This window comes from Plodia interpunctella, chromosome 4 (genome assembly GCF_027563975.2).
Source record: "Plodia interpunctella isolate USDA-ARS_2022_Savannah chromosome 4, ilPloInte3.2, whole genome shotgun sequence".
In the NCBI taxonomy this organism is placed as follows: domain Eukaryota; kingdom Metazoa; phylum Arthropoda; class Insecta; order Lepidoptera; family Pyralidae; genus Plodia; species Plodia interpunctella.
The window spans coordinates 2353559-2378031 of NC_071297.1; the positions used below are offsets into that span (position 1 = coordinate 2353559).

Genomic DNA, 24473 nt, shown 5'->3' on the forward strand with positions numbered 1-24473 from the left:
AGTAGATTCGGCGCTCGTTCGGAAGCGTCAGTCTCTACCGGCAAAGAAAGGACGGTGCGCGCGGCAGCGCCCGCGATCCGCGAACACGTGTGACGACGCGTGTATATTTTTAGTTCATCTGTGTAAATATTATTTAAATTTAGAACAATTTATAATTTTTATACTGTGATTTTCGAGGGTCACCTCATAATTTTCAGCCAGTGCAAATTTTAAATTTGTTCGCGTGTCCTTTAATTTTTTATTTCTCTCTTTGCCTTTTTTCACTAAAAAAGGAGTAACATTTTTAAATTCGTTATAGTATTTTAACCTTAGGCTAAGCATAAAGTAAAGTATGTCCGATATCGTTAAATAATATTATTTAGTTATATTAAAAGTACCCTCACAGAATATCACAGAGTTAACATACGAGTGGAAGACAGTTTAAAACTGGGCAGTAAATTAAAAGAAAACGTAGTTTAATGAAGATATCTTTGTTGGCTCTACCTGTTCTTAAAATTATAAAAAACAATGTTGAAGTTAAAAGTTTTCTGTTTTCGATATCGTACTAAAGAAAAGCTAAAAAATAATTTATTAATAATTTGTAAATTTTTTCATCGAAAATAACTTGCCATCTAATTAATCTTTCAAAAAAAGATGTACAAAATTGGTTCATCCGTTTAGGAGCTACGACATCACAGACAGACACATGCACAGTCACATCAAACTTGCGGCATCCCCCTGTTTGAGTCGTTGGGAGTTGAAAATATGAAATCCTAACTTCTCCTTAACTTTGGTGTGGATTTAAAACTAAGTATAGTCACATTTTTCCTATTTAAGTACATTGACAGATTACGAGAGCTAGGTTATTTTGTTACATAGGTCTCTATACAATGAGTATCCGTTTCCGTTTTCAATCATAGTTAGTCACAAAGCGAGTCTATTCGACCATTTATCACTAGATGCAGCGAACAAAAGAGATTGTCCGTAAAAACCAAGTATTTTGCAACAAACGTCTATTATCCAATCTTTTGAGCAAAAACTACGATGGCCTAAGATAAAACCAGCGGAAGTTAAAACAAAATAATCTTAACTTGACTAAAGACTTATTGTAAGTTTTTAAAGTTGATAATTACGCGGTTAAGAGGGCTCAGTTTGGACACAAATGCAATCTTTTGGTGTCATCTTTTTATGTTCACTTGTATGAGAATATAGCAACTAAATAGCCCCTTTTATGTGGGTCGTTGGACGATTGGGACCAAGAAGCAATCGTGCCACGTCCTAATTTATTTTTTTTAGAGTCATAATATATGTAATTTTGTGACACATCATCTCCTATAGCTGATCTTAGGTTCTGACGTTTGCGGTTGTGGAAGCAACCGGGAAACGCTCAGATGAAAGAAGAGAACTCCCCGAGATATTTAAATTAATTAATTATTTTTTTTACAAACTGCTATTTCGTACAAACCAACCCAAATCTATTCCAAAAAATACAATCGACCATTTCACCCCTTCTACCACTACGATCGCAAATGAGTCACGCGCCTAGTCTGTTTTTAGGCTTCAAATAATTCATGCAAATAGTTGAAAAACAGTATTTACCTGAACAACGACTTACTTATTAAGTATTTAAAATAAGACATTACGATAACCGCACATTTTCCGTTAAACATTAAAGTATTATTGATAATTACGCTGATTATTGTATTACACTCCGCGTGGTGTAGACACCACCACGCCTGTCCGTTGAGGTCCTAGGTTCCATTCCCAGTGCGGGCAAATATTTGTTTGCGGTTCTGGACGTCTTGTGCCTCTTTCTCTGTTTCTGTCCATCGGACCCAGATAATGGTTGTGCATAATGTGGCATGGTGTTCAGTACAATGCCCGCAGAGTGTTGTCCATTGATGGTCTAAAACTCTAAACTATCTATCATTCTAAACAATAGATAAAAAATCACTGGTAATAACAGTAAGCATTCCATTAACCTTAATAATTTCACAAATTTTAACTTAAGCGTTTCTGTTATTTTTCCAATCTCTGTGAATATGTTTGAAATTATATTTTCTTTAATTTATTCTTACAAACCTAGCTGTGAAAATATGTATCTATTAATTGAATAATAGTTATACAGGTTATTACGATTAATCTACTTGTCTTGTGGTCACGCGGCCCTTTTGGTACTGGTAAGGACTTAACACCTCAAAGGCTCTGAACTCTCTCTTTCATCTGAGCGTTTCAAACGTCAGAGCCTAAGATCTATAAGCTATAGCTATAGCTATAGCTATAGCTATAGCCTAAGATCTATAAGATCTATAAGCTACAGATGATGTGTAACAAAATTACATATATTATGTCTCCAAAATATGGAAGTATAGATAGCTGAACGGAGAAGGTCTGTTACCTTCATCCTGGAAAAAAGTATACTGTCTCCATTGGAACATCACGCGGGCGAAGTCGTTTGCAAAAGCCACATAGCAAAAGCTCGTATGTACTCTGTGCAAACCAATACAATTGTTCCTATTTACAAAAAGTAGGCCATCGAAGCAACTGCTTTCGAAAGCCAATATTTCAATATGAGACTACCACTATCTAGCAATTAGGAGGTCTTGCATCATTGATCTGGCCTTTCGACGAAGTCAGCACATGATGATATGTTTATCTTTTCATGACTCTTTATCCAACTGTAAAAGAAGGGTTAGAAAAGGTTTTGTGCGTATCTTTTATCCTTATGATCTCGTAGTGAAAAAAAAAGGTAACTGACAACCGAACCCCAAATAGGGTTTGGTAAGTAGATTAGTCGACGGTGACGATTTTGCTTAGAAATAATTTTTATTTGATGGCGGATGTTGAGATTCGCTCGGAGATGAAGAAAAAATGGTGGGTAGTTTTGGAATAATTTAACACGCCTTAAAAGATGAAATGTATTTTATTATATTATAAAATTTACAAATCTATTTCCGATGATTAGATTAAAGAAAATTCCTGTAACTTTCCGATATTCTGTGTTAAAATATTGTCAAAAATTTCATTCTAATCGGTTTATAAATATTCGATATATATTACTAGCAGCGTCTCCCCACTTCGCTCGGGTTAAACCATTATAAACTATACACCTAAACCCTACTCTAGAATCACTCTTATCTATAAAAAAAAACAGCATCAAAATCAGTTGAGTAGTTTTAAAGTATATAAGGATAGACAGCGGGAAGCGGCCTTGTTTTATACTATGTAAAGATAATAAATATAGTAAAATAACACTTTACGTAACAACCATGTAAAATGGTCGCGTTAACCTTTCATAGTGTAGAGGAAGGCACGATGTCACGTCGCGAGTTGTGTGATGAGAGATAGTGGGCTTAGGTTCGGTTCCGGTATTTCACACAACACCAGTTTTATCAACAATTAGCTTTTGTATCTGGAACTGTCGCTTTTTTTGTTCCTCAGGCTAAGTAGATTTTTTACAGGTGAAATGTACAATTGTGTATATCCTTTCGTGTGCTTACTTCAGTCAATCAATCAATTAGGGGAGATTTTCCGATTTTCTAGGATGAAATGGTATCAGCTTACAGGATTTTTATTAAGTATATAATGAAGAAAGAACGTACCAGAAAAATAAGTTTTGCAAAACTAGCATCCAATCCAACTGTGGATATGAACTTGTGTTTCTGTCTGAGACGGCAAAAACACGAGCATAACGTAGCTAGTTTATATATAATTGCACGCTTAAGAAACACGCGTGCAATAGCAATCGTATTGCAGCTAGCAACAAGAACAGTCCAAAGAACTTCATTATCGAACTGCGTTCCGTTCGATATTCAAACAAGTTATGGGAATCGAATAATTCCAGACGTTTTTCTCAAGTTTTTCTGCGTCTAACGGTTGACGTAACAGTGGTCCGTACTTGTAGCTGGCGTGCCAATGATGTATTGAGCCAATTAAGCAATTGAGTAATTTTTGTCAGTACTTTAAGTTTTTTAGATGAATTTCTATAGTACATTAACTAATGATTAAAGAAAATAATTTTGATAAAAGTTATTGGTGTACATTATATGCCTATTAAATTAAATAGAATTTAATTTGTATGTTCTATTTATTTTATTACAAGGTTTAATTACTCAGCCGATATTTAAGTTTTGCGCAAATATTTTTTGGAGTACAAAAAAGGAAATGACAGTAGATTATGTTGCCAAGTAGGGAGAATATAGCATTTATTGAATTTATACAAATAAATACAGGTAATTTATGTTGGCAATTGAAGCTATTTCTTCCAACCGTACCTTATCTGGCGCATCTATTAAGATACTATCACTACCCGCTTCCTCGTTAGTAGATCTGATTGTGAAGTCCATGCCAAGAGGTTATGTTGATCCCCAGTGGCGTAGCTAAGTAACAACATGACCTGGTGCAAAAAAGTTCTGAGGGCCCCAACGGAACTGTTAAGTTTTAACAAGGTTTTATTTCGTTTGTAATAAAATTTTGCAAGTTGATTCCACAGGTAAGTACTTCCGCGGGTCTTACAGAGTTGAAATTATCAACATCTCGCTTGACTTTCTTGGACAATGAATTTGAATGTTAAACTCTATCTGATGGTGCTCCCATGATCGGCTCCCAACGAGGGAACTGCTCAACGGTTTATTGCACGGACATGTTTTTTGACACGTGTCGATTCTAAAAAAAATTCGATGACTACAATGATTGACAATATTTAAAAATATTTTTATTTTAATTTTTTTATTTTATTTTATTTTTTTTTTTTAAATATGTATGCGACCTAAGGATCCAAGGACCCCTGAACATGAGGGCCCGGACAGTCCTGCCTGCGGAAGCTACGCCACTGATCCCGACAGACTAGAATAGTTTGAAACGTGCTGTATGAATGCTAAGTCATCATTCAAAGATTTTTTAAGTTGGAAATGTCGCCTTCCTGGTAAGACGTACTTCATACAAGTATGAAGAGATATAAGAAACTTTTAAGATCAATTTATAATGTATTTCTTAGGGATAGTATTTTTTTTTATAAATTGGAAATAATGTAAATAATCACTTGAATAATTTTTCGTTATTATCCTCTTCGAAACTCAATTAGTGCGATTATTGAAATTTGGAGCAGATCATATATTTTTTACCTCCTAACCTAACAGGAAAGTTGTAGAAAAAAAAACAAAAATTTAATAGGTTTCTACTCTTATTTCTCCTGTTTAGTTGACATAAAATAAGTGAGAATATTTAAAATATTTTAATCAAGTTATATCAAATCTCAGAGCCGCCATTACGCGCACGTAATCCAAGAAGTAGGTTAGAATACTCCATATAATTGTCGTTTTTATTTCGTAATCACTGGCCACATGAAGCGGTAACTGTACCGTTAGTCCTAATAGTACCTCTTATCATAACACTGAGGTACCCTGACCTGTAGATCATGAGGTGTAATCCAAACTTTATTTTAAAGCTGTTACGGTACCGAGGCCTTCTTAACAAGAGATTCACCCGTATGATCTACTAAAAGTAACTCAATTTTATAGTGGTGATAATTTTATTACAGCCCACTGTACCAAAGTACCGCTATCATGGGGTAATATCAAGGTACTTGAACTTGGTTATTATAGAGTAATGCCGGTTTCGCACGAGACAATACAACGTTTCGATATTGGATTGGGAAAGATAATGTATAAAACCTGTATTGTTGAAATCCGATCAATTACTTGGGCATGTTTGTAATTGACAACCTGCACACTAATATACCTTGTGGGATTTAATATTAGGATGCTTTTTTTTCTTTAAAAACTTCTACTGTAAAACCTGTCTCAATAAATAAATAAATGAAATAAATATATTATGACAAATGAGCTAGTCCCAAAGTAAGTTCGAGACTTGTGTTATGGGATACTCAACGATACTATATTTTATAACAAATACATATATAGATAAACATCCAAGACCCGGGACAATAACAAAAAGATCATTTTCGATCATGACCCGACCCGGGATCGAACCCGGGACCTCTCGGTTCTTCAGAGGCAAGCACTTTACCACTGCGCCACCGAGGTCGTCAAAATGTAACTCCACAATGGCTTGGACAATTCTGGAATTTATATATAAATTTATAGAAGTCATAGGAAAAGAAAAAGAAAATTCTCATCAAACTTCGAACCACGGCTGATAAAATTTGTTGTAATGTTTATCTTTGGTGTCCTTTTTCATGTTTCAATATCTTTCATATTTGCAAAATAGCTTTAGAGTCCAAATAAGAAATCTAAACAGAGTCGAACAGATATATCTACTTATATTTACTAGTGACAAACTTTGATATAAGTGATTGATATGTAAAATAGTCATATTATTGGCGACCATTGCATAACTGGATGGATGTGCTTAGAACATACATTTGACATTTAGAACGTAACTTAGCTTAAATAATAAGTACATAATTCTGGTGAATGCAAACGGTGATTATATTAATAATAATTGAAAATGTTGCGTCGGTATATAAGATTGATTTCAAGTTTTTCTTCTTTGGCTATAAACATTTTGAAATGTTTCCCACCACATTGCGCCGAAACCAAATTATTATTAAGAAAAAGGAAATTAAGATAACAATAGTTTAACACGCACAATTATTTGATAATAACAAATTTATTATTATACGTAATAGAAAATCCGATATAACTATGAAATATCTTGTCCCATGTACTATATTTATGCATATTTATACGAAATCCTAATATTTTATTTAAATGTTTTACAGCGGCGCTAGCAAAAATTTTTTAATGCCATGCACAACATATATTTGGGATGGACAGCACCTCTCTCGTACATAAAGGGGGCTTTTAATTTTCCATTCAAATTTTCTCGATGGCGGCGATACGATTGCGTTCTCCAAAACGTTTCTGCTTGCAGCTCTGTCGTTTTGTATCTATTTGATACACACGAGTCGTGGAAACATAATGAATTATAATAAGATACACTTACTTAGCTGGAATGTTTATTTTATACAGAGATAACTCGCGAAGGGACGCGAGCAGAAATTATTATGTGACGGTGGCTTCCGCGGCGAGACTCGCTGGTTTATTTTCGAAGGCTTTGTCATGGTTTTAGAAGTACAGTCAGCAATATATAACTGGATTTGTGTCTCTGTTTCTGTTATGTTTCCACTTTCAGATTTGCTATATTAAGGTCCATGCGAAATGCAACGCAAATGTACCTCTCGGCTTATGAAACTATGGGCAATTAACCTGTCACTAATTCAGAATCTCATCCAATATCGGTTTCGGAAATAACTATATATAATATATTATATAAATAATATGACATTTAGACGTAATTCTTTTAATTATACCTAATGTCCCAAGGCCCAAAATGTTGTACGTGACTATTACTTTCTGATTTATGATGATAATGAATTAATTCAGATATAATGGATTTGAAAGTTATTATATCCGTGGACCGTGCCTAAAGTGATTTCTTTATAGGCATCGCAACATCTGGTCCTCGCAAGTCATCAAGTAATTTATATGCAAAATACAACTAACTAGATCCATATTGAATTGCAGTTTGAATAGAAATAGAAATATATTCATTTGTAGCCTAAAAAATCCACTTACATTTAACAAATTTCAACGCTACAAAAAGGTATCATCTATGGAAGATACACAGTAAAAAATGTATAATGTGTGATGAAAATTTTTGTGACAATAAAAAAAATAATTTTTCAAAAAAATTATATAAAAAAAGATATACCTATAAATTTATATAAAAAAGTTAAGAAGTAAAATCTGTGTTTAAAATATGATGTGACAAAAAGAACGTACGAATTTGAAAATGGCGGCGTGGGTGTGGTTGGCTGCACTGTTGTGCGGCTCCCATGCTGCAGTGCTGCCACCGCCGTGGGCGGACGTGAGGAGAAACCCTTGTGCCGCCCATCCTAGAGGGTGGCTGATGCTGTACTGGCCTTCAGATGGGAAGTGTTACACTATTTATAAGGTTTGTATACTTTTTGCTTTAATTTTTTCTTATGCAGTTATCTCTTCTTCCTCTTCTCTCTTCTTCTTCTCTCTTCTTCCTTGACTCTGTGATTCTTGGCGTTAAATTAATTAATTCGTGGCTTAAAATTCTCTGTGACTTTACAACCGACCGCTTGCTTGACATCAACCCTAATTGGGAATGCTATTTTTGCCTATCAGCCGCCTAAGCTGTCTTCCTTAGTCGCCTCGTACGAATTTCAAAGGAGGATATGTAGTGGTTCTATTCTATTCACACGTCGCTAATCAAATTCAACATATGTGATGATCATGTTTTTAATAAATTGGCGAGAACTTGGCATTGCAGTCGGAATCATAATGTTTGTCTTTTAAAAGTGAAGACTCCAGTGCTAGTTGCAGCAAATTGTTAGATACAGGCTCAAAAAGAATACTCAGAAGGCTCAGTAACAGAAAACAAGACATTTCTGTTGAAACCATTTACTTGACCACATTATATTTCATTCAAGTTTATCAAAAACGAGCTAAGTTTGAGCATTGCATCACCATCTTTCCAAAAATCAATTTAACTACGTGACTCGCGTGCAAGCGGTTTATAAACGCCGTGATATGCGGCTGATCACGTATTTTATCATCTCAAAGATAAGCTTACATTTTTCAAGAACCAGTTAGGTAACTACACTTGTTTTCATTATAATATTTTGTTTCAACAAGCAAATATAATTTTGGAGCTCAATTTCTTTTATAACAAAATTTCATGATAACTATTGTTAAGTAATAAAGAAAATCTTCATTTAATTTTTCAACTTTTTAAGACTTGGACAGTATCGTGTGCATTATTCTGATTCTACCTAACTAACATTACAAAGTAAGTAAGGTATCATTCCAGGAGAAAGTACAGTTCCCATGGGAAACTCACACGGGTGAAGCCCCAGGAAAAAGATAGATCAAATAACTCACGAACACAAATTGACCAATTTTAAGTAAATTTCGACAATAAAATCTCTACTTTGAACATAAACCAGTTTCAATTTCCGTCGAGTGCATATTGAGCAAACATCTCACCTCAAACAATGTACACATTCCGTTTGGGACGAGCTGCGGAGGAGCCACGCCGCAATGTCCGACCAATTCTATAACAGGAGTACGGCTCCACTGTTAGGTCAACTAGAATCTTCCCTCATTTATTACAAGCTTCGATTTCCTTATAATTCTTTTACCGAAATCGAAACTTGTAATAAATGATGAAGATTTTAGTTCTCGATCACTGAATAACTATATTTACAAGGGTAGTGACACTTGTAAATATAGTTACTCGGTGATCGAGTTTCCGAAGAAATTAAATAAATAAATATATTAGGACAAATCACACAGATTGAGCTAGCCCCAAAGTAAGTTCGAGACTTGTGTTATGGGATCCTAACTCAATGATACTATATTTTATAACAAATACATATATAGATAAACATCCAACACCCGGGCCAATCAAGATCATTTTCCATCATGACCCGACCGGGGATCGAACCCGGGACCTCTCGGTTCAGTGGCCAGAACCTTACCACTGCGCCACCGACGTCGTCAATTCAAGAAATTCTGTGTGACACAGAAACACCGAGAATTTCCTCAATTTCTTCCGCTTTACGCCTGCCCAAGCTCAACATCGGAGGAAGGCCAGTGCCCCAGCAGTAGGGACATTAAAATGGCCGATGATCATTCGTACATTCATATCAAGTGTGTTATTGCTTGTCAGATATTGTTAAAGTCGCCTAGAGGCATCTGACATGAATTTTGCGACTACCTACCGCCATCTAGTAGAATAGCTGATTATGATGAGATCAATTCTCTCTGAAACTAAAATACACTTCCTCTTTATGATTGAGTAGTAATTTTGCATGCATATGAACATGGGATGACAACGCTATCACGGAGATATCTACTAGACATGTTCTAATTTAATTGAAATCTAACTTTAATCAATCATCGTGAGTCGTTTGTATAAAAATCACTGATAAATTAATCACGTGTACACAATAATAAACTAGAAATAAAACTTTATAATTTCTGTAACTAGGTCAATAAATTGTAAATAGATACATTATATATTTATGATGAGAAAAAAATATTTATTTTGTAACGTTTCGTTATCAAGTTGTTTACACAATATTACATTGTTCTGAACAAATTCATATTCCCACGAATAACCGCAGTATTTCGTTTTTCTTTTTTGATCTAAGCCACAGTCTCGACTTCCGTAAAGCCACACATTTTACACCGTAACTTTAAGGCACCAGTTGTCTTAACCGTCATGTTTTTAGGGTTCCGTAAATTAGCGTTGGGTTTTATTTTAATGTTTTTATTTGGTTTGTCAACAATTGTTACAATAATGATACATACACAACCGACATAATTATAAAAAACTAAAAGTTTTAGGATAAAGCGGGATACTATAAGAATCCGCTGTCTGCCGGAGGGTGAAATCCAAGCGCAAAGAAAGTATTGGCACTCGACGTTGCAATGATTTGAGTTTTTTTTTTTTTGCTGTCGTTTTAGATTTAGTTTTTTATTGTTTGTTAGAGATGAGGTAAAAGATGGGTTCCTGCGGGGTGGCAACGGGCTCGACAGAGATTTGTGGAAAAAGGAAGGCTGCCCAGCAGTGTGACACACCAACAGGCTAACAAAAAAAATGTTCATTGTAATTATTATAGTTCTAATATAATTGATTTATTTATTTAATTTAAAAAAATATTGTTACAATTTTAATTTGATTAAACACACTACAACAATTAAAAAAACTTACAATTAAAATTGTATTAAACCAACGAGTTGAATTCTAGAATCTAAATTTATGTTTTTACCCATGTTAATTACAGTTTTCTTTCTTGGTTGTAAAAAAAAATGATGTTACTCATGTAAAGATCGCTAGATCATGTAACATTTAACAGTTATAATATAAACATCTTATACAATTATTCATTGTTCTTGTGATTAAGAGTCAGTGGGTCAGTAGGTATGTCATAAGATCGATCGGTCATGGTCTTTCACAAATACATGTAACAGCACATGAACCTGTCCACATTCATTGCAAATTCGCCTTATTACCAATGCGTACTCATCGACCGGTCCGACTGCATTAATTTGATTAAGGCTGGAACTCGACCAATGCTGTGCTAACCGACGCTAGGTATCAAAAATACATTAGAATTTAATTTGTCAAAAATTAAGAAAATATTGATTTAAGTCGCGCAGTGTATCGAACAACCGATTATTTCCGACTTCCATCCATATATATTTCCTATAATAAAATTGACACAAACACTGAATTAAAATTAATATTAATTAAAATTAAGTACATGTTTATTTATTTCATTTAAACATATATTTACAACACCAAAACTAAAAAAGGAATAAGTTTAAATAAATAAATAAAATTACAATTGACGGAACTAGGTAGACAAAGAGAGCAACGTAAGACTTTGTATTTGCGAACTTTTAATTGAGACTAACCTAATAGATATAAGAACATTACAATGTAATGATTTTGTATCTGTGGACTAACCCGAGGCAGTTGGCAACTTTCACATCTAATGTGGCATGAAACCTTTTCATAAAACAATTATGTGTCAGTACCTATTATTATACTGACAAATGTTATAATTCGGACAAAAGTATGTTACTCAACTCGTTCGAACGGACGTTCAGATGGAGCCGAATGAACGATGATTTAATAGTTATACTAATAGGGTAACAATAGGGTAGCCAAAAAGTAGGGTAGGGTAGCCCGTAAGGGTCCCTAATTGTCTCTATTACATATAAGAAAGATCTGTTACTTACATTAAGGATGCAAATAAAGAATTGAGTATTGAGCCATCAAGTCAAATCTGATACTTTTGTAAATAAATAAAAAAAAAAACAACTTGTATTACAGTGAGTAGAGGTGACGTCACATTTCTTGGAGTCAAAAAGTGTACCATTTATATATGGAGTATCTAAATCTCATATGAAAAAAAAAAAATAAACAATCACATACTCTACCTATTAGTAATTTTAAAAATATTAAATAATTTATTTAAGTAAAAAACCATATATTTTGGATAAGTCTTTCAAGGTTTTCGTTAATGACATACAGTAAAAATTTTCAATAAATTGAAAACAAATTAATTCATAATACATGTTTTGAAAAACCGTTATTCTTATGACGTTTTTACGAATGGTTATTGTAATTTCACAGTTATATACCCATGTAAAATTATCATGAAAACAGAAGAATCATGTAATAAAGAGATTTAAATACATTATGGGCACAGACATACGAAATCAATGAGGTTTATCTTCGTATTAAGGTTATAATGCGAAACGTTTCTTATACATGTAACGCTTTATTAACCAAATATGATTCATAATTATTTAATAGCCATTCCGACTTCACAAAAGAATGAAATAACAGATGGATAGTAATTTAGCTAATTATATCTAGTATATAATAGATAGTATTATATCTTTTTGACGTTTCTTTTAGACTAATGAAAACAGGTCCTGGTTTCGGCGGTTTTAGAAAAAAAAACCAAGCATCTTCTGAACGGGATAGAATCATTTATATATTCATTCTAAATATTCATCGCGAATAATCGAGATAAAATTCATAATGTGGCGCTATGAATTACGTCTCCATTATTCGAGTGTTACTGTTCAGTAGGCGAAGGGCATATAGCATTATTACTAGAGATTATATCTCTATTTTTTATAATATTCGCCTTATCTCAACTTTCACGCTTTTGCCTGTGTGTCAAATCGATTTATTCGCTGTCTCGAGTAAACAGACATCGAGTGTGAGTTAAAATGTCATATGAACATGCAAAGGCTTGTACATTGTAGTATTTGGTATTCGATTGCCATAACCGTCAATTATCATCAAGGAATTGTACGGAGTTATGTATGGCAAATTTTTCCAAAACTAGGAAGCTTGGATGCGAATCACATGATGTAAGGCACACTGGTCTTCTCAGTGAGGGTCGGGGCATGGGTCACGTTATTTAACAGACAGACGTATGTTTGGGTACTGTCGTGTGTTGAGTTTCATTCCATTTGCTTTTATTTGGATAGAACTAGTTCTGTTGGTTAGTTGCTGCATCTAGATGAAAATGACCATGTATGGAGAACGCAATGACAAATCACTCTATTAATGTTGCTAAGAAATTCCTTGTGTTTGGTCATGAGAAATACGAACAAGAGAAAAATACAACGAAAGATAGATTTTTATTATATAGGTAGTTTCACCCATCTGCTTATATATTTACTTAGTATTATTTATTTATTCACATTAATTACTTACACCTATCACTATGAATTTATTTTCAGCTTTCCCCGAAGCTCCACCTTATGGTAGAGAATGCTTCTTGCGTACTATGTTAGCAAAAAAAGTTAAATAAATAAACATATCCCATCATCATGTCAGCCCTATCCTGCCCTCAGCTGGACATTAGTAGAAATAAATATAAAGCTAATTATCGATGGTGAATGCACCAAGAAAAGACCCGGTTAAGTCCTAAAACCACGAGAATCTAATCATAAAGTGGTTTACATGCGCATGTAAATTTTGGATCTTTTGCCACTATTAAATTAACATACTATCATTTATTCTCCTTTACTAATAGCTGAATAAGGACTTAAATCGGTTTAGCGGTGTTTTTAATCCGCTTAATAGTTTAGTTACTAAACTACTATTAGATTTCTTCTCATTTCACTCCATTTAAATTGTTATAAACTTGTGAGAACTTTTTCTTGAGGACTCGTAGACAATGAAAACTTGATTCATTTTTGACGACCTCGGTGGCGCAGTGGTAAAGTGAGTGCCCCTGAACGCAGAGGTCCCGGGTTCGATCCCGGTCGGGTCATGATGGAAAATGATCTTTTTCTGATTGGCCCGGGTCATGGATGTTTCTCTATATATGTATTTGTTATAAAATATAGTATCGTTGAGTTAGTATCCCATAACACAAGTCTTGAACTTACTTAGGGGCTAGCTTAATCTGTGTGATTTGTCCTAATATTTAGTTATTTATTCACCTGACGGTCCTTGAAATGCTTTTAATCAATTAAGTGTCAAAGTCATGTGTCCCTTAGTCGCCTCGTATGTAAAGAGAAGTTATGGAGTGGTCCTATTCTAGGGTGGGACCAAATCAAATATCATAAGTAATTAATTTTGTTAGTTTTCAGGAAAATTTTGCTCAGATTATTGCTATACATATCTGCTTAGTCCAGTCCACCCTGGTCCAGCTAAAAATAATTGCTGATTGTAAAAGTTAATCAAAAAAGTAGGCACTTTTTTGATTTTTAAGTGTCCGCCCCAATTTAGTGTGTCCGCCCTTCGAAATTCACGCATTTACAATCTACAAATGATCTCAATGTGTTCTCTCTCGATTCCAGAAAGGTTATCCATGCCCGGAGACACAGGAGCTGAGTCCAGGTCGCTGGGGCGGGCGGACGGTGGCTGAATGTAAGTGTCCACCGGGAACTGCCCAGCTGCCTCACTCTACCACGTGCCACAAGCTGTTCGATCGAGGACCTTGTAGACCTGGGGAATATTTTGCACCGGTGGAGGAGTCTTTCAACAAGCGAGGGTAGGTGAGCATCTGGGAAGTTCGTGTAGTTAAAAGTCTTTCGTTTTTCTTGCAGACACCGTTTAAGTTTGTTGCTAACACCGCTGTCAGGTCAGATTTTGTTCGAGTTGTCTAAAGTCGCTTAAAGACAAAGAACACTACCATTTAGTGGCATTAGACACATACACACAGTGTCTACCTGAATGTTGGTTTGCAGACTGAAAAAAGAATTTATTTTGGTGTATAACTTTTGAAATTAAACATTTCTGATTCTGATTTCATTGCAATAGATTGAAACCATCGCAAGTGCTTCATCTGACTCATCAATTGGGGGCAAAACCCAAAGGCTTATTTGTGAAATACGTTTTAAATGAATCTTGTTTTCCTGTATTTAGTATTCTGTAGTCATCACGTCCAGGTCCAAGGCATTACCCGAGACCTTGCCCTACTAAGATTGATGACCAATCTTACCGAATCAAACGTATTCATTAGTTTTCACGTAAACGTATTCAAAAACGCTTTTTAATAGAACCAATGAATATATTATTATTATATTAATATATATATTTTCTAATATTTTAATAAGATTGACAGGTAATGGTAACCCGACAAAAATAGAAACTAACTCCATTCGTGATTCAGACAATGCAGTTACCGTAAAGTCTATTGTTAATGGAAAACAATAACAATTTACTGCTACTAAATGCTATATTCTAAAGGCTTGTAATTCTAGCGGGTCCGACATGCCTTCAGAGCGGTGTTACGGCTTAAGGGGATAAAGACGTGATACTGTATTTGCAGTCAGCATCTGTTTCCCAAGGTGCGCGAAACAGCAATAGCGATCTGATGGCTGTGGCAAGTGACCATGTACCCGATGATGTAGGCACTGACGGAAAAGACCGAATTATTTCTAAGTCCTTTACCAATATTTCACGTGGACCGTAATTTTTATTGCCTGAAATAAATACTTTAATTTATTTGTTTAATTATTTTGAAAACATTTTTCAGTGAGCGTCAAGGAATGTGCATGCGACCCCAGCAATGTGCAGACGAGACTCTGCTGTTTTGGCCAGCTGACGGTCGCTGTTACTACAGGCTGTCCCAGGGCCCATGCTACTCTGGGTCTATTCTAGATATTGGGGAAGACGGACTGGCGAACTGTACGGTATGTAATCCTTGTTTGATTCTTTTTATTTCTAGGTGACTCGGTGCACGGTTTTTGTCTTTTCTCACTCATATTTGCGTGTTATTGGTATCTGAGACAGTGACGCCGTGAAGCCTGGGCTTAGCTTAAAAAGTAAATTTTCAAATTTTTGTAGTTTCGTCGGTGATTTTGCATTTGGCATCATGACGTTTGATATGCTTTACATTAACCACAACAATTTCTTAGCGGGTGTCCCGAAATTATAGGAAACAGAAAAAGGTGGCGCAAAATATTTGCTATTACTTAATTATTAATTTGACCTAGCCTGAATTTTTATTTGCCATTTTTCAGTGTGCGACAGACGGCCCCCATTTCTACTCAGGAGATGGTGGGTGCTATGCCCATTACTCCAGGGGACCCTGCGACAGAGGGCAGCTGTTCCTACCAGGGTCCAAGTGTGGGTGCGAGCCCCATCTCCCGCATTATCACAACGAGACTGGAGCTTGTTATGAGCTAGGTGGGGTTGAGGATTTTACGGATGTTTGCGCTAATTAAACGTCGTCTGTACAAATTAGATCTTCCATTTGAATTTGACAGTTGATTGGATGTATCAAATCTTGTGGCAAGGCAAATAGCAACACAATTATTGGATTTGATGCGGTACCGGTCTTGCATGTATTCATTAAGGAGATTTCTGATACGATAAGACATAATTATTGCAACTAAAGACTGGATTACGACGGTTTATGTATGTATCAAATACATATAGTCAGGAATAGGACACCTGACCTCTCGGTTCAGTGACAAGCACTTTACCACTGCGCCACCGAGGTCGTTATATGTGTCCATTTACCAGCACAGATATTAAATTTCATGGCTTTTGTTAAGTAAGTATCAAACGCAATGTTAAGGACATTTTTTTAATATTGTACTGAATAAGCTACCGTTCCACTTTATGGGAAGTGGTCACTGCAAACTTGTCACCTGTAACAATTATTTTTAACATTATTACCTTCTTCCTAACTTCCAGATGGTATCGGACCCTGTCCCAAGGGCCACGTATTCTCCATCAATGAGGTGTCACCCCAGGGCTCCCGAGCAGAGTGCACGTGCAAGTCGTTCCACGCACGAGCATCAGATGGGGCTTGCTACAGACTGTACACCAGGGGGCCTTGTGCTAGTGACGAGATGATATCCAGAGGAGGACGGTGCACCAAGGTACCTAATAATTGCTATTTGGGTTGTGGCCATCATATTCACTTATCTCTAAAGCTATTCAACAGAAATCGGGATTTTATAAAGTTTGGAGTCCTTTAGATGTCCAAATACAAATTATGATGTCCAAATACATAAATCGTTTCATTTAGCTACGCTAGACCGTTGTCTATGGTTTTCTTTATCTTTGACCTGATTACTTGAGATACTTAAATATGAGTTTAACATTACCTACTCTCAATTTGGTCCTAGTATACATGTATATTCTAAGGCTGGTCTGTGTAAAAGTAGTTGTCAGTCGCGTCCACAATAACAAACCTCCTTACGAGAACCCTTTTTTTAAAGGGTACTCGTAAGGAGGTACATAACATATTTTATCGACCTAAGGTGCCGTATCTTTAGCACTTCATATGTATAGGTATTTTGTAACACCGTGTATGTATATTTAAGCTGCCATGCGCACGCGGCCGTCTGTACGTGCCGTCTCGCCGTCGCTGCTACCGGCCGGGCGCGGCGGAGCCCTGCCCGCGCGGGGAGGTGGTCGCCTTCGACTTTGAAGCCCGACCTGCGCTGGACGGGCTCAGCCATAACGGAGTCTGTGCCTGTGGGAACGGAGCTTGCACCAGAAAGGAGGTGACTATTTTACTATTTTAGTAATCAGTGTTGCGGAAAAGAGTAGAGGGCGCCTGAATTTGTGGGTGTCACGTTAAATTGTGCATACCTACCAGTGACATTGTACTGTACACCTTTGATTCACCTTTGATGAAAGTGATCAGTGATGACACTGACATTATGCAGGCGTCTGTATTCCTACGCTATTAGGGGTTTGCGCTTTTAAAAGGCATCTTATCAACAAAACTCAAGTATGACTTGCCTTGAAACACTTGACTCTTCCGTTCACAATTTTGAGGACATACCATAAGACCTTAATCGATAAACGAGCAATCGTCGATAGGTTTTAATAGTTAGCTCGTCAGTTTATCATTGCATTTGAAACATGTTAGATTATTACAAAAGATTGTTACTACCCGAATGTTAACAACATTATTTTACGTCTCTTTCAGGTGGAAGCGTGTTCATTCCGCGCCGGCTCGGCGGTGTTCGGCGGCGCGTGCCACACGCTGCACACGCAGGGCCCGTGTCCGCACAACTCCTGGCTCACCAGCGACTCCAACGGGAGCGTCGCCTGCCGCTGCCGGCCTGGCACTCTACCCCCGGACTGTAGGCTCGATGGACAAGTGAAAAGTTGACCAGAGTTTAAATTATATACAATATAAGACTTCAGTGAATAGTTTCAAAGATCGTGAAGGTTTATGGTCGTGTCGTCGAAGTGTTAACAGGCCCGTATTCACAGAACTGGCTAATGTTGGACTCTAATGTCCAATGGTTAATGAAGATTAGAAGATGATGATGGCTAAAGAATAGATTTTCATGGAGCTCCAGTAAAGTTGAAGAAACTGCGATTGTCCCAGATTATAGATATGTTGCTTAGAAGAGTTTATATCTTAGTTTTAGGTTGAAAAATGAAGCTGGGACTTATGAAGAGTTGACTACACTTTGCTGACAGTTCAAGTTATTTTGGGCGTATACAGATATTTTGTTGTAGTTTCTGTGAACAAAGTGTCGTCTAAATAATGTTTACTTCGAGAAGGATAAAATTATATTATAATGCTTAGTATTATTAGATAAATCAAAACAAGAGACTGTTCTGAAGTAGTTTAGGAATTAAATAAACAACTTTTCTATTACCACTCGTTTATTTTACATCAATTAATTAATCGATTCTCGGTATAAAAATAGTCGAACGTCGAACTAAATACTAAATACGCGGATACGTGATGTTTGGCTTAACCTAGCTATATACAGTCTATATTTATTTCTAGTCTTTGTCTCGTTGCATTATTTGTCCTTTAATTTTGTCTGCGATTTTCCTGGAAAAGAGAAAACAGTGTTAAGTGGCTTTCCACTGAGTAAAGTTGTATTCAAGTGGGTTATGGATCTCTCACTTTGTTCCTTTTCATTCGCGGCTTTGATCTCACGAAGCCTAAAGTCCGTGTAAAAGGTAAACCCTATATATTTTGAGGAATCTACTGTTATTTACGATGGGCCTTTTATTGCCAATCAACGAGAGGATATCGAGTGGGACTATTTTAAGGTGGGAACCACACGCCTCAATATACTTTAAAGGCTAATGGAAATTCTCTGTTTCTATAAACAGTGTGTGTAATTTAAGAGTTGCTTTAATTTATTGATATAAGGATTTACTGTAAAATTATTATTTTTAAATATACTCGTAAGCATATTTCAATGAGTAATATTTGAAATATATAAATCTTGCGAAACTCGAATTAAAATAGAAATGATAATCTTATAACTAAAAAAGGACTTACAAGCCGTAATCATAATTTTGTTACCATCTCAACTTCAATTAGCTATTTTCCAAGGAAATGTCATCGTTATCATAATTTTAGTACATTCAAATTAGACTGTTTCATCACTACAAAAAAAAATATGATAAAATAACAACCAACTCACCGAAATATATCCTATAGACCTTGTTGAAGGGCATCTCAATAGTCACTGTGGTTAAGATAGAAACCAAAAAGATGGATATCATCTCTGGCGCGTGTACCTGAAGTTGTAAGGAGATGATAATGATTAGGTATATTTTTTGAAAGAAAATACGAAAGATTTGCCCTCTCAATCAAGAATTGCGTTCTTTTCAATAGATATGTTTTTTTGCGAAGTGTGTAACCTCTAAAAGTTGAGAAAACCTTTAAAAGAAAGACAGCCTCAGCCAGTTTCACAATTACATTTATCAGGAAAATTAGGCATCAGAAGACTGGCGCAAAAGACCTGAAAATTTCGTGATGAACAAAGAGATCTTTGAATATTAAAATAATTATACAAGGGGTCTTGTTGAAGACCTTTATGACGGTTGTATTCGGGGCTGTAACGCCGCGAAGCCCGGGGATAGGGTAAAAATAGGTCTAAGTATGTTGAAGATTCTGATATGATTTTAAAAATGGTCGCCGACCTGACTTTGACCCCTCCATAATAATATAATAATAATAACTTTATTCAAATAACCTATGGTTAAATAATATAGTACATTATATAGAAAAAGTATATTAAATATTGGTGCCTGAGATAGGATCAATCCTGTGTTTCAGGCGAAAGAAAATCAATAAAAAATAGGATACAAATTGACAGTTACCTACACAAAAAGATTAGGTACCCATTAATATCACTAATGACAAATTAATAAACAAACAAAAACAAAGAGAAAAATTTTAACAGGAAATAAAAGAAAATAATTATGTTAGAACGGTGAGTAATTCCTCTGTTCCTCTGTTCCATGGGAATGCTATATTTATCTACAAACTACCAAGGCTGTATCCATGTAAGGATATGGCGTGGTCCCTGCCAGGTTGGGATAACACTCGAAGATTATCAAATATTATAAATTTTAATTTAAATGTATACTTATTTTGGTAGAATATTATTAATGATCAGTCAGATCGGTTACTCACAAGCAGCAGAGGATTATAATGCTCCGCGTGTCTCTGAACGCCCACGTTGTAGAAGAAGATCGGGAACTGGGTCAGGTAGACCCCGTAAGCGATCTTGTTGAAGAATTTGAACACTGGTGATTCGATGAATATGGTGCCTATACCTGAAAATTAACGTAAAACGGGTTTAGTTATTCTATGATCTTTTGGGGATCAATCAATCCAGGAATCAGCGTGGACTTGACTAAGATAGACTAAATAAAATGAGGCTCGCTCGAAGTTGGTTGAAGATATTGAAAAACGGTTTGCCAAACGAATTTTTGCGATAAGTGAGTTTTTTCTAAGTGATTTGATTAATAAGACTAAACAAAGAGGAGTATTCTCTTCTTCATCTTTACGTTTTTCTTCTGGCTGTGACGTCGCGAATCTCGGGGGTCAGCGTAAAAAATTAACCTTAAAATCTCGAAAGATTCGGGTGTGATTTTACATTTCCTGCCTACCATGAGGATATATAGCAGTTGTATTATACATAGTGTAGGGCGGAACCACACGCCAAAGAAGAGTAGTGTTAAAGTACACAAACCTGCATAGTCATTGCAAATGCCCCAGTGAGTGAGGCACATGAAGACTCCCCATAAAATCGGGGAGAGGGCAGAAAACAAGGCGGCTGGGGTGTGTTCATACTGGTAGCCCTCCAGCCCCATGCGGTACGGGCTCACGATGGTGACTGCTGCCAGCGACAGGCAAGTCAGCCACAGAAGTCTCACTTGGTTCTGTTAGATGAGAAGAGAAGCACAAAAATTAGTAAATTAAGTTTAAGTTGCTAGTTTAAAATAAAAGTAAATTATTAGAATATGTAGCAGTAGATGCTTCATTCCAAAATAATTAAAATATATTCAATGTTTTAAATTAATATTAGCCAATATTTATTACTAATATGTGCTCATTTTATTAGTCTGCCCTTGTGTAGCTTGATTACAATTTAGTAACAAATTTAATGAAGATCTGAAATTAATAATCGCGCCAGTACCTATCAATATTTAGGCATTGTTGGAAGTTTCTATTCGTACCTAGATATAATTGTTCAACTGAATATATAGGAGTAACATTATAAATGCGAAAGTAAGTGTCTAAGTTAGTCACTCAAATCCGTAAAACCCACTGTACGAACTTCGATAAAATTTAGTGCATAAATAGAATATCTTTCTCGTAATTCCCATGAGAGCGTAGCCTAGGGGCGAAGGCGAAAATAGATAAATTTATTCTGAACAAATATAGAAGTCAAGGAAGAGCTTCAACTACATGTATCGTAATAACTTCTATACGTAGCACTAAAGTTTCGTACAATAAAGTTAATACAAACAAACAAATCTGAGTATTTGATGATAGAAAAAGTGTTTTATACCTTGGACAATGCTAAGTTCAGTTTATTATTCCTCATGAAGTAAGCCATGGCGACGCCGATCAGGTAGATGGTGGCGCGGTGGGTCGGCAGTATGTACGAGAATCGCGCGGCGTCTAGTAACTTTTGCACTCTGAAATAATTTTTTTTGTCATTTTATTTATTTAATTATGTATGCATAAAACTTAAAAATTTATATAATAAAAATGGCCTTACTATTTATTTCATACTTGCGGTCTGTTCCGACTTTGCTCGGGTAAAAATATAATAAATTAAACACCTAAACCTTCATCAGGAACCACACTAAAAAAAACCACTTGGTGAAAACTGCGTGAAAATCCGTGCAGTAGTTTTTGAGTTTATCACGAACAGACAGACGCGGCAGAGGACATTGTTTCATAATATGTAAGGATAAGGTTAAGGATTAAAAAAAATACAAAGGTTGCGTCTAATTTCAGACCATATCTATAAACACTCAATTTTCCGGATTGTCATGTTGTTGGCGGGAAACTGAATTACCAGTAATAGTATTTACCTTCAATATTGAAGGTGTCGGTTTACACCCACTTGAATCGATCATCACCTAATGGGTGATCGATTGAAGTGGCTATACAATATACCTACATACACCATTATTATATTGTTATTCAATTCTCTGGTCACGGAAGTCGGTACAGCAAATACTTAAGCAAAATGGATACACGTTGAAGGTCCTTAGAGGAAATAGGCGGAACAGTTTGTTTAATATATGTCATTTATTTACATTATATTTTTGTATAGAGGTAATGTAATAATAATAAAAAATGGAAACTAAAGACACTTTATATCAGTACTACAAGTACTACACAATCGCTTAAGAAAACGGCTAGGCAAATAGCTATCTCAGTACCAAATTTAATAAAACTTTATGATATTTGGTTTTGAGATAGCTGATACCTTGGATACTTTTTATCTCGAAAGTCTTGAGAAGAATTTGGTCGAAAAGTCAAAATAAAGTAGATGGCGCCACTGTGCATAAAAAATGTATTTTTGTGTGCAGCTAGTAAGTGTAGATAATCATTTTAAATATGAATAAATATAAATATGAATTTTATATATGAATAAAACAAATAAATATATAGATAATCATTTTAATCTTAATGTGTAAAAAATACTCACGAGATGCCATAATAGACGAACATGCTGATATCGTACCAGTAGATGGCCAGATATCTCAGCACAGTAGAAGCTGCAGCCACGAGGAATATGAGGGACAAACCCAAGGTCCTGGACTTGGCGAGGACCAGCATGAGAGGCAGTGTAGCCACGTACAGCTGCATGTCCATGCCGATCTGGTGGGTGTGGGTTAGACACTGAAAATTGAAAGAAAAAGTTTTTGAATCCTTCTGGTCGAGATCATATCCGAACTAATATTGTAAATGCGAAAATAAGTTTGTTAGTTACCTCTTCACGCATTACTCTACTCAACCAATCTTCTTGAGATTTTGTATATTAATTAAGAGTATGGAGAAGGACATATTGTACCTTTCATCCCGGAAAAAAACTATTATTCCCGTGGGCTTAGCGAAAAGTGGCGCTAATTATAAAAACACTAGATGGCGCTGTGTGTATTTTTAATTCGCTATGGGTATCCTGTTTCAACTATCTCAATCCCATTTCCCATTTTAATATAAAGAAAAAACTGTTCTCGAGAGCATTTAAGGGGGCGGAGCCTCGGGTAAACAGCTAGAAGATTATAAGGTCGTTTTTTAAACGGTTTTATCTTATGGCTGAGATTCATGGTCGTGTAAAACCCATCCAGAATAATTTTCTTGGCAATATGGATACCGAACGAGCTTCCAGGACATTTACAGCAAAATTGTTTCATTGTGTACACGCGCATATCCTACTAATATATATACGTTTGTGAGGATGTATGTATTGTTAAGTCTTTCATGCAAAATCTTCTGATTGATTGATTGTTATGGAATTTGGTACACGGGTAGAATATATTATATCTATACTCCGCGCGTATATATCTTGCCATTTCGCACAATAGTATATAAATCGTCAATTTGATAGCATGCTTTTTCACGATAATATTTTTAATGTGAACCATATAATTTCATTAAACTTCAATTAACATAACAGCTCTATGAACTCGCGAAATGGAAATTAATTTTATCATGTGGTACGTTTTCATTACGATTGAATTAACTTTTCTGAGTATATCAATTAAAATCTGGTACTTTTTGTGATGAAGTTTTTTTTTCGGTTAATGAGATATTTTAATAAATTTGGTTCAATCATGTAATTACTTTTTATTTCTCTTGATCATTAAATAAAACTTAAATATTTTATCTAAACTTTAACTCTAAGATATAAGTCGTATGTATCTATTATACTAATCTCTCGCATTTGAGCGTGCGTATTCCCGGTTTCTTCCACAGCCGTTGAGCGTCGGAGCCCAGGGTCTCAAGTAGAAGTCGAACCTACGTTTTCATTTGTACAAGCAAACAGACATGCGGCCCACCTGATGGTAAATGGTCACAGTAGCCTATCAAAACCTGCAATATCACAAACGCGTCGTCTACTTTGTGGACCCTGTAATCACACCGCCTCTCTCACCCTTCAAACCGGAACACAACAATGCAAGCACGCTGTTTGGCGACA

At 35.7% G+C, this 24473-nt stretch overlaps 2 protein-coding genes across 5 annotated transcripts in view; one reads left to right on the forward strand and one right to left on the reverse strand.

Annotated features, from left to right (window-relative positions):
* Positions 1-18655, forward strand: LOC128669324 (uncharacterized protein). Of its 4 annotated transcripts, none has more exons than XM_053744076.1 (8): positions 1-122; positions 7606-7956; positions 14376-14569; positions 15557-15713; positions 16044-16209; positions 16723-16910; positions 17358-17540; positions 17972-18655. In XM_053744076.1, exons 2-8 carry the CDS (start codon positions 7795-7797, stop codon positions 18155-18157), a joined length of 1236 nt encoding a protein of 411 aa, XP_053600051.1. In that variant the 5' UTR covers positions 1-122; positions 7606-7794; the 3' UTR covers positions 18158-18655. The 4 variants fall into 4 exon arrangements, with proteins under 4 accessions (XP_053600051.1, XP_053600050.1, XP_053600052.1 ...); XM_053744075.1 differs by having other exon boundaries at positions 5-122; positions 7527-7956; XM_053744077.2 differs by having other exon boundaries at positions 31-122; positions 7708-7956.
* drd (drop dead) overlaps positions 18646-24473 on the reverse strand; it is a 21536-nt gene continuing 15708 nt past the window's right edge. Inside the window, exons 7-12 of the mRNA XM_053744074.2 lie at positions 22980-23173; positions 21825-21954; positions 21003-21192; positions 20441-20583; positions 19443-19539; positions 18646-18838 (exon numbers count right to left, since the gene is read on the reverse strand). Coding sequence (XP_053600049.1) covers positions 18807-18838; positions 19443-19539; positions 20441-20583; positions 21003-21192; positions 21825-21954; positions 22980-23173 — 786 coding nt within the window. The 3' untranslated portion in view covers positions 18646-18806. The remainder of the gene's footprint in view (positions 18839-19442; positions 19540-20440; positions 20584-21002; positions 21193-21824; positions 21955-22979; positions 23174-24473) is intronic.

What these genes read in the sequence shown, in the direction of transcription:
- LOC128669324 (XM_053744076.1), top strand. Translation starts at nt 7,795, where the DNA reads ATGGCGGCGTGGGTGTGGTTGGCTGCACTGTTGTGCGGCTCCCATGCT. An exon ending in GAGTCTTTCAACAAGCGAGG is followed by an intron (nt 14,570 to 15,556) that starts GTAGGTGAGCAT and finishes AACATTTTTCAG; the next exon opens with TGAGCGTCAAGGAATGTGCA. An exon ending in GAGGAGGACGGTGCACCAAG is followed by an intron (nt 16,911 to 17,357) that starts GTACCTAATAAT and finishes TGTATATTTAAG; the next exon opens with CTGCCATGCGCACGCGGCCG.